Source organism: Prosopis cineraria, unplaced genomic scaffold, assembly GCF_029017545.1.
Source record: "Prosopis cineraria cultivar Desert tree isolate PC_DT_omini unplaced genomic scaffold, ASM2901754v1 PC12, whole genome shotgun sequence".
Classification (NCBI taxonomy): Eukaryota; Viridiplantae; Streptophyta; class Magnoliopsida; order Fabales; family Fabaceae; genus Prosopis; species Prosopis cineraria.
The window spans coordinates 2,601,231-2,611,392 of record NW_026555343.1 but is presented as its reverse complement, the minus strand read 5'-3'; the positions used below and the strand labels follow the sequence as shown (position 1 = coordinate 2,611,392).

Genomic DNA, 10,162 nt, shown 5'->3' with positions numbered 1-10,162 from the left:
TAGACTCTGGGACATGAAAGCAATTCTTTGCGGATTCAAGCGGTACAGAATTCCCATTTAAGAAAGCCTGCTTTATTGTTGGCTAGCTTGCTTGAGTACAGGATCAATACTTTGTGCCAATCACTGGTTACTTGCAAAATAAAAGCAAATTCCCCGCAAATTGCACTTTTTCCCCCAATGAAAGTGCTCCAAACAGTATAATACGCTCAAATAGGTCAAATTTCAAAAACCTGATCTGCCATGAACATCTCATTAACTATTACATCAGCTAATGTATTCAGAAGAAAAGATCTACCTTCATTATACAAACCCATTCTGTCACTAATTTAGCAAAATCCCCATGCACTGTGCTTCACATCTTGAAAAAAGTTACTGCACGTGTATAACTCCAAATTCAACAAGTTGAGTAATTGACAGCTGCAAAGGCACGTGACACGATGGCTCTCCAACAAAATTGCCTTGGTGATATGATCAACTACTACTAAGAAAAGGTTTCAACCTAAAATTCGAATAGAGTACAATTGTTGCTCAGAAATAACTACCTATACACCCAGACATGTGTCCATGGCAGTGACAGCAAAATTCACCACCACAAAATTTCCGTATAGATCCCACCTACTTTCTTTCCTTCTATGAACTTTACCTCTAAGCCCCTGTCAAGTCTTTAAATATCAGAAGAGCACAATAAATTATGGAAAGTTACACTAAGATTGTGGAATGCCTGATAGAAGCATCTTCATCGTCTCATATGTCATAAAGACAATGCCAACACTGGGAACAACCTTGTAGTACTCGGGCAGAATGCCTCTGTACAAACCCCGTAGACCTTCAGTCCGAAATATGTACCCAAACGTCCCAAACAAACCTGTCTTATAGACACGGGCTCGACCAGCAGCCCCCTCTAACTGCATCCTGCGCCTGACCAGATCCAAAGGAAAAGTTGCTGCTCATTTCAATAAACCATAAAATGAAATTAGAGTCAAGATATATAACACTTTATCTACAAGCATGAGGACTTCATACTCAATATTGAGAAGGCAATAAAAAAGTAGCAAAACAACCGGAGCTGGCTGCACAATGACAATTGTATCATCACACAGATAAGAGAATTGAAATTATAATCAAATACTAAAGAATTAAAATTAGAATCAAATACTAATACAAGTTGAAGCATAATTTTCACTATGTTTTTAACAGTCCATCTAAGAATAAAAATGAGACATTCAGCAAGCACCAACCTGTTGATGATGCAATGCCAGACAAACTGCCACAAGCAAGACTGACCATGACAGTTGAATCATTGGGCCTAAATTTAAAAGAAAAGAACAATTATTATTTACAGACATATGCCACCTTGTCATAATCAATTATTAGACAGTACCATATAGTATAAACACCACTCAGTTTTAAGTGAGTATAAATATTCAATTATTCACCTGTGGGACTGCCAAAAGGAACGCAAAGTCTCATAAACAGAAAAACTTATAGCTATGCTAGGCCCAACACCCTGCGTCACACAAAGTAACAATTACAGCAGTTGAAAAAAGAAAGAGACAATATTAAAGCAGGTTATTGAAAAAGCCACATAAGCATACCATCAATGTCGCTCCAAGTCCTTTGTACAGACCTAGAAAACCTTCCTCTCTACAGATGGTACCAAAAGCATGTGAGATACCCCTGTAGTACATGGCACTTCTCTGCAGGAAAAAAAATTGTTTTAAAAAGTCAAAACAGAAGAATCACGATACGGGGGAGCAATCCATTATACACACCAAACAGAATGTAAAGTCATTGCCACATGCATCTAGAGGCTTGTAAAGTATCTCTAAAAATTCCTACCTGACACAATAGCTTCTAATTACCTGTGCTGCAAGTCGTGTTCTCACAAGATCCAAAGGATAAGTGGCAGAGGCAGAAGTTATGCCTGCCAAGCCACCTCCTAAAAAGTGCACAAACGGTTCTGAACCTGCATAGCTTCTATGGTCTTGCCCCATAAGTGAATATATTCCCTGCAACAGAACAAAAAATAAGTTAAAATTTATACAGGCAAAATGAACATGAGTGATAACTACTTAGCCACATACAGATCGTATAAAGAACATCAGAGGTTACATTCTTGTAGCGTTCATAAGCATAGAAGCTGACTGCAGAATAAGGAAGACGGTGAGCAATGGTCACCAAATTGCCTTTCCAAAATGCTCTAAATCCTTCTTCACTGACAATGCGTGAAGCCTCCTTCCATATGTTAGGCTTGGTCAATGCAGCCACCTCTGAATGCATGCCTTGCACCTGATATTAAGATACGCGGAACAGTCAGTTAACTCTTAAAGGGAATCCCTTTGAATTAACAAAAGGAATAATGGATGCATATTCACATTTAAATCCACTCAAGCTACACTTGAGAATTAAATGCCATCAACATAAAGAGATGTCAATCATCCAATAAAAACTAAAAGCAGCACCATAACCAACACATTCACTCGCCTATTGCAACTTGACTTGTACCATATAAGGATCAAACAGAGACATAAGAAAATAATAAGGATCCTTGGCACTTGGGACACCTTTCCAAAAAAATTAAAAAAAAAAACCAAGAAAACAGGGATACTATGTGTCAAGAACACAACAGTATCTTGAAGACTGCATACTTTTCATCGGACTATCAAACTTCTCCAGCCTACTCCTGAAAAGTGAAAAAACCACCAAGAAAATTGAGCCCAACAACAAGCATTCATTGTGTGATAATCCTGTTTCCACATCCAAGATTAAATTCCTCAATTTCATAAAAAGAATTCATTTTATGCAGAAAAGAAAAATGAGAAATTGCTTTTCATATTTTGATTAAAAAATTACCCCAGGCTTCAAAATTGACTTTATATAGAAACTAATGAGTCACGAAATCTAAGAAATGAGTTGTATTTTTCTGACTCATAAATAGTAGTGCTAGTTAGAATTCTATACTGTATATAACTAAGTAGATTATTTCGCTCAAAGCAAGTGCACTTGAAAAGTTTACAGAAATGAGGGCAGTAGCCAGGCTCATCGTCAACTATAGTTTCATTGTCACTTGAAGAAAAGGTACAGGCAACAGTTTAAGTTGCGAGTTCTGACATTTATATAGTTAGACTTCAACCTTGATGCAGAAAGCAAGATGGAAACTTTAGTCCAACGAGCGATGCATCTCACAACTGAACTGGAAATCGCGCATGACATAACCAATTTGGACCCCAAAAACATTATCCAAATGCTTATTTTCATTGAAACAACTACACCAGAAATGTAAATCGCTCAATTTATCACGAGCACCATGAATATGAAAGCTCAAATACTATGTATAACCAAGAGCAAAGATAAAACCTGAAAGAGAATAGTAAGGCGTGCTAGCGGCGCAGTACAGGTCTTGCTAAAAGCACCGGCTACACCGCCCGCAAGAAGTTGCTGCGCCGTTCCTATCTGGGGTTGCTGATTTAGCGTCTGTTTTGTATGGCTGCTCGGGCGCAAATATTTTGTGGCACCCCCATCGGCGACGCTTCCATGGGCAGTATTCAAAGCTCTTTGTCCACCTTCAACAACGACACCAACTCGCGCTTCCATAATCGTAGGATTCTTTTTTTCTTGAAATTTCTGTGTGCCAGAAGTGGCAGAGCTGGATCTCACATGGGTCTCACTCTAAACAGCAAACTATTATCGGAAGATTTGGAAACAGGGAATGCTTGAGACATGGAAGTGATGAAGATACTTGCGGTGAAGCCGTAAAGGAAGGCTTTGATTTCAAAGAAAAACCCTTCTACCCACGAGGGTTTAGGTTTTTCTGTGGTCTGGACTGGCTTGTTTTCATCAAATGTGACCGAGCTGCCCTCGAAGCGCAGAAGACATTGCAGCTCATATATTTTTATATTATTTTTTGAGTTTAAGGTTATTTTTATCCCGCACACAATATAGACGTTTCTAAATTTAAATATAAATTAATTATATTTTTTAATTTTAAAAATTTCCTTTATAATTATTTTAAAATTAAAAGTATTTAACATCCATTAATTATTAATAAATATCATTATTTTTAATATTTTTTATTAAATTAAGAATTATTTTTACTTTTTAATTTTTATTTAAAGAATAATTTTTATCCTTCAATTCAAATAATTTATAACAAAAAATATTTAAAAATATATTGTGAGACCCGCTAAAAAAGGTTAACTAACAAGGAGAAAATAGCATGGTGGCAAAGAGACTATTTAAAATTATGAGATTGAATTGACCTATAATTAAGTTTAAGAATATTTATAATTTTTTATATACAGTTTAAGAATAAAAATGATCCTTAATTCTTATTTTTTAATATAAAGTCACAAAAATCATGCACAAATACAATAAATTGGATCATGTTAAAACTCATAAGATTTCTGTTATATTTTCAAGTAAATTATAATTGCCATTGTCAGTTATTTTAAATTTTGTGTTAATACAGAGTATCTTTTAAAAACTTACTTTATCTAAAATATAAGATATGAGATAATTTTTATAATTATTTTTAAATCTATTTATTTATTATTATTTTTTTAAAATGGTGTATTGAAAATTTAATTATCAACATTAAGGTGTTTATATAAAATATTTAATAAAAATAATAATTAGAAACGTATTAATTTATTTAAGAGATTAAGGTTTCACCTAATTTTTTTAAGTAGTTATCAATGTCGTATATTATAATTTAAAAAGAGTGTAGATATGTTATAAATTTAGTTTCCATACCTTTTTCATAAAACTAGAAGTTGTTAATCGTAGCATAATAGCTCAAGTATATTTTTAATTTCTTAATTTTATATATAATTTTAAGTTCATTCCTTAATTTCATAAGGTATATTTTTAGTCTATTAATTCTAACATTGTTAGTCTCAAATTTATTTTTTTTTTTTTGCCAATCATTGTTAATTTGAAGAATTTAAACTTAATCAATCAAAATTTAAGAATGTCTTGTCAATATTTTAAATTTTATTGTAATTTTTTTTTATGATGAAACTAATAGTGTTAATGTTAAAAGACTAAAAATATATTTTATAAAATTAAAGGATTAAAATAAAACCCTATTAAAGTTCAAGAACTGAAAATATACTTTAGCCTAAAATAATTGTTGTTAATTCCTTATAATAAAGTTGTCTAAATTTAAATAACAACTTATCAATATCATAAAAAATAAGGTCACCATTCATTTTTATTTCCAAACTTTTCTTAAGGAACAGTAGGTACCTTACAATGATAAGTGGGGTAATTTTTTCTTGAATCATTTTTTTCAGAGTGAAAAACCCATTAACTTTTTTATTTTCTATTGTGGCACATTGATCGAGGCTAGTTGCTTACCTTTAAAATAATAACTAAAATAAACCCTAAATGTAGTAAAAGGTCAACACAGCTCATCTCCCTAGTGATTGGCTAATCTTTAATCCTAAGATTAATTAGTGAAATAAGCCATCCAAGTGTTTGAAATTGGTTTTTATGAAACTACTAAACAAAGAACTAAATTATAGCTTAAAATGTGTAAGTTAAAAATTCCCTTTAGAGAGATAGAACTCTAGAGATTGGTTAATGTTGAAATCTTTATCTCCTGAATAAATTAAGCCAATTGAGTTCTTTTTATTCCCCTTGACCAAATTACATCGAACTAGGATAACAATCCCAAGCCAATTAACCTCACTAGTTCAATTCCTTTAGTTTTATATTAAAGTTCTTTGTTCATTTTACTAATTGGTGTAAGTGTTGGATAAGTGAGACAATCAAATTCATCCCTCAAGTATCATGGCCAAATGCAAAGAAATAAGCAACCATAAGATTATATAAAGCTACTCAAGTGCTAGCATCAATTTTACAAGATTATGTAACATCAACGCAAGCCACTCACTAAATGAAAAACACAATTATATGTATTAATCACCAAGTAGCTAAATTAAACTAAGAACAAATGAGAGAAAATTCAATGTCACAAGCATTTTCTCTTTACACAAAGACTAAATTCAAATTAGATTTACAAGATTATGATAATCAAGCCCTCAATTAAAGTATCTAATCGAGTTAAAAAAGAAGAGCTAGAAAACAAAAAAAAGCTTAGCCATAAAGCTCATAATTCATCCTTCATCTTCCTCTCTCCAAAATTCCTTCAAAGTACCTAGCCTCTCATCTCTATCTTCATGGCCATCTCAAGCTTCATGAAGTAGCCAAACTCTATAGCCATTGAAATGAAGATTTGAAGTTTGCAACTTGATAACAATAGAAGGAAATGGACAAAATAATGGAAAGAAGAAGATTGGTGTGTGTTTTGTGATGTTTTGAGTAAAAATTGGTAGAGAAATGAGGGTCAAAGATAAAGAACAATGGATGAACAAGTGAGAAAATGTGATATAAAGTGAGACAAAGATGTGAATATGAGTTTTTGATATGAAATTGTGGAAAAGGACATGTAAAGTTGTGAAGCTTCAGCCCTCAATTAATTAAACAAAAGGTAAATAAAATAAAAATATAGATGAATCCAAATTACATGGAAGATGCTTGTAAGGTGACATGCTCCTGTTGACTTATAGATAATTTCAAAGTGCATCCAATTAATCATATGCTTCATTCACATTTAAATTGGATCTACTCTACCTAATTAAAGAGAAATGATGCCACATAAGTTTAGATTTTCCTCGTTGAAGCTTTGTCCATTTGACACACATGTGCGCATTTCACCTATATCACAAAATATATATAATTCAATTTAATAAAATGTGACATTATAGAATCTAATTAAAGTACATTATTATATTCATATTTAAAAGGGAGAATTTATTAAAAATTAGGGTTGAAAATAAGTCAGGCTCTTAATACAGGCCTATAACCTGGCCTACTTCAAACTTAGCCTAACCTATTTTCTAAATAGACTCAAGCCTTTAATTAAGCCTATTTAGTTAAATAGGTCAAGCCTATTTTTTTAAAGCCTAGTTTTATCATTTGATTTTTAATTAGTCTATTCTTTTTTATTTATAATTATATTTTAAATTATATTAGACCTATATATTAATCTTAAAGTTATTATTTTATTGTTATATTACATTATAGTTAGTCAGTTCTTTCAATTATTATATATTATAATTGATAAATCAAGTTATATATTATATATTATAATATTTTTAAAGTATATTTGAGATGTTTAAAACTAAAATGCAAGTCTATTTAAAAGACTTACTTTTTAAGTAAGCTTTTAGGTCAGGTCAGATCAGGCTTTAGATAAACTCAAACCTAAGTCTTGAAAAAAACTTTATACAAGCTTTAAGTCAGGTTTAAACTTTTGATTTATCACATAAGCTCATGCCTATTTGGTCAAAGTCTAACTTGACCTAACCTATTTTCACCCCTATTAAAAATGTACAAGTAATGGGTTCACATAGCTATAAAAAAATCACACACAAATGCAAACTCAAAACTAGATCAAATAAATATGCTTGAGAAAATTAATAAAATGTATTGACTTTTATTTAATTAATTTCAAAATAAAATAAATTTGTAAAATCTAATTTGACCACTCTTCTTCCACACTTAAAATACATTTTGTCAATTTTTTTCATATATTTTCTTAAAAGTTAATTTTTAAACTAAAATACACCTAATGCACAAAACCTAAATACTTAGGCAAATTTTCAATTCTAATTTAATATGTGTGCACTTTGAACTAATAACACATTATTAATTGTCCTGATTAAAATAAAAATTTTTGTAAAAAAGGAGTTATATCACATGTGTGTGGATCCACGCACACTAATGGATAAAACTCTAATTATGCCTTTTAGTGCTAATTTGTTCTTAAATTATTTTTTTCATAAGCGCTGAGTATTATAAAATATTGTTAAATTAAAATTTAATAAATAGTGTTAAAATTATTAAATATTTTAACATTTAATAATTTAAATATCACTTATAAATATTCAATGAAAATTTATAAATTATTTTTTAAATATTAATTGTCCAAACTAGTCATTTATAAATTAATAGATGAACTGTAAATTGTATGTGAAGATTTGTAAATAATAATAAAAATATTTACAAATAAATTATAGAAATAAACTTATAAAAAATTAATAGTGGTTAAGTTCTTTAAATTTTTTAAGCCATTCTTCATAATTTTTTATTCAACTTATAAAGGGATTAAACCTCATTCATCCATCGTGATAAGTACAAATTACTCTAGATATATTATAATTAATATATTTTGAGCCTAATTAAAAAGTTGAGGAAGTAACATATCAGTTTTAAATATTCATTAATTTGACCATTAGTTAAAAAAAAATTATAGAGAGTGATTAAAAAAATTTGAAGGGCTTAATCAATTTTAATTTTTTTATAAATTAATTTTCAATCATTTATTTTTAAATATTTATTATTTACAAATATTCACATTCAATTTACAAATCATCTATAAAATTCTAGAAATTGGCTTTACTTAATATTTGGAAACCTAGTGATACTGACACAGTATAACTTGACTTTCAACAATTTTACTCTGTGGAATTAACAACTCTTTCAAACCTAATTCCATTAAAAAATAAATGGGAGAATGATAAGTAAGGACTTTATAAGAATGTTAATACCAAATTAAGAACTTTAGTGTTGAAACATGATAGAAGAAGTACTGAAATTTGAGAATATCAATATTGAAAAGTCCTAATCCGACATTAATGTTCTTACAAGGTTCTTATTTGTCATGCTTTCAAAATAAATTTATAATTTATACATATTATTTAGGATAATATTAACAACTTATCAATGCTTGAATAAATTATCAAATTTCAAACAAGTTGATATCTATAGTTTAACAAATTGTAATTTGAATTTTTAGAAATTTGTTGTATTGACATATTTTAAAGACTTTTAAAACATATATTTCTAATTATTTCTTAGTAATGGTGCCAAAAACTTAATGCACTCAAAAATCAATAGACATTGCAAATGTATAGGTCGTAAATGTAATTAATGGTAAATCAAGGATGATCCCACAGAGAATCGAACAAAATGACAGATAGATATTAAATTCTCAATTTCATTCAAGTCAAGCAAATCATGGTTGAAAGTTTCTAAACTTGAAAAGTTAACAATTAAGATGCAAAAACAAATAATTTCACCAAACAATAATTCCATAAAAGAAATGACCTAAGCTCCTATTCTTGTGTAATTCTTAAGCTTTATCACCACCAAATTACTTATTACTAATATTGATTGATTAGTCTAGAGTCTATTTAGTTAAAATTGTCTTCTAAATTAATTACAGTCATATTTTAAATAAGAATGCTAATTTTAACACAATTATCCAAGAGACATTAGAAATTCAATGATTCTAAAATGATTATATGGGTCCAAGAAGTATATTCCTATCCCAATGATAAATTAGAATAAATTATAACCCCATATTACCTAATCTCAAGGTCTATCTAAGATTTTCTTTTCTAAGATAAACCCTAAAACCTCAAATCTCAACTTAATGGTAGCCAATTATCAAACAAGGCAAATTAAATTAGATTAAGTAACCCAAAACAAACATTAATCATAAAACAATTGGAAAAATAGTACCTAATACATAAACAAGTTTATAGTTGCTTAGGTTATGAAGAAAATCTAATTGCACATTAATAATCTCAATCCCATGGCAGCAAAATGAAAGTGCCAAATCAAAAACACTAAAGAAGAAGGAGAAAAATAAGATTAAACTAGATGAAATCACAAAAATGGATGAATCGTCTTCCTCGAAGCTCTTAGATCAATGCCAACCTTCCAAAATTGCCCCCTTTGATACCAAATGCTTTCTTAAATTGAACTACTTGGAAACCTTATTCTTTAACGCTTTCCATCTAAAAAATTGGAACTATGAGTTCTAGTGCAAAATTAGCAGTAGTGCCCAATGTAACGTGCTATGTTTTTAGTTCATAATCTGCTTTATAATATTGACCTGCTATAGTGGTTGCTGTAGCAAGTACCATTAAATTCCAATTTCTTTTTTAAAATCATCATGTTTTTCTTGTTCCATATCTTTCAAACTTTTGTAGGGGTTTCTAAAATTAAAATGACTTAAATTAATAATAAAAATTTGACATAAAAAGAAATTAAAACATAATATTTATAAAACAAGCTAACTAGCACTTGA

The 10,162-nt window shown here is 29.7% G+C and overlaps 1 protein-coding gene across 1 annotated transcript; it reads right to left on the bottom strand.

Moving 5' to 3' along the window:
- Positions 1-220: 220 nt before the first annotated feature.
- On the bottom strand, positions 221-3,855 carry LOC129287851 (uncharacterized). The gene is made up of 7 exons (XM_054924099.1): positions 3,358-3,855; positions 2,113-2,289; positions 1,863-2,009; positions 1,596-1,697; positions 1,437-1,507; positions 1,239-1,306; positions 221-943 (listed from the first exon to the last, which is right to left on the bottom strand). Exons 1-7 carry the CDS (start codon positions 3,592-3,594, stop codon positions 705-707), a joined length of 1,041 nt encoding a protein of 346 aa, XP_054780074.1. The 5' UTR covers positions 3,595-3,855; the 3' UTR covers positions 221-704.
- Between the last annotated feature and the right edge of the window lie 6,307 nt (positions 3,856-10,162).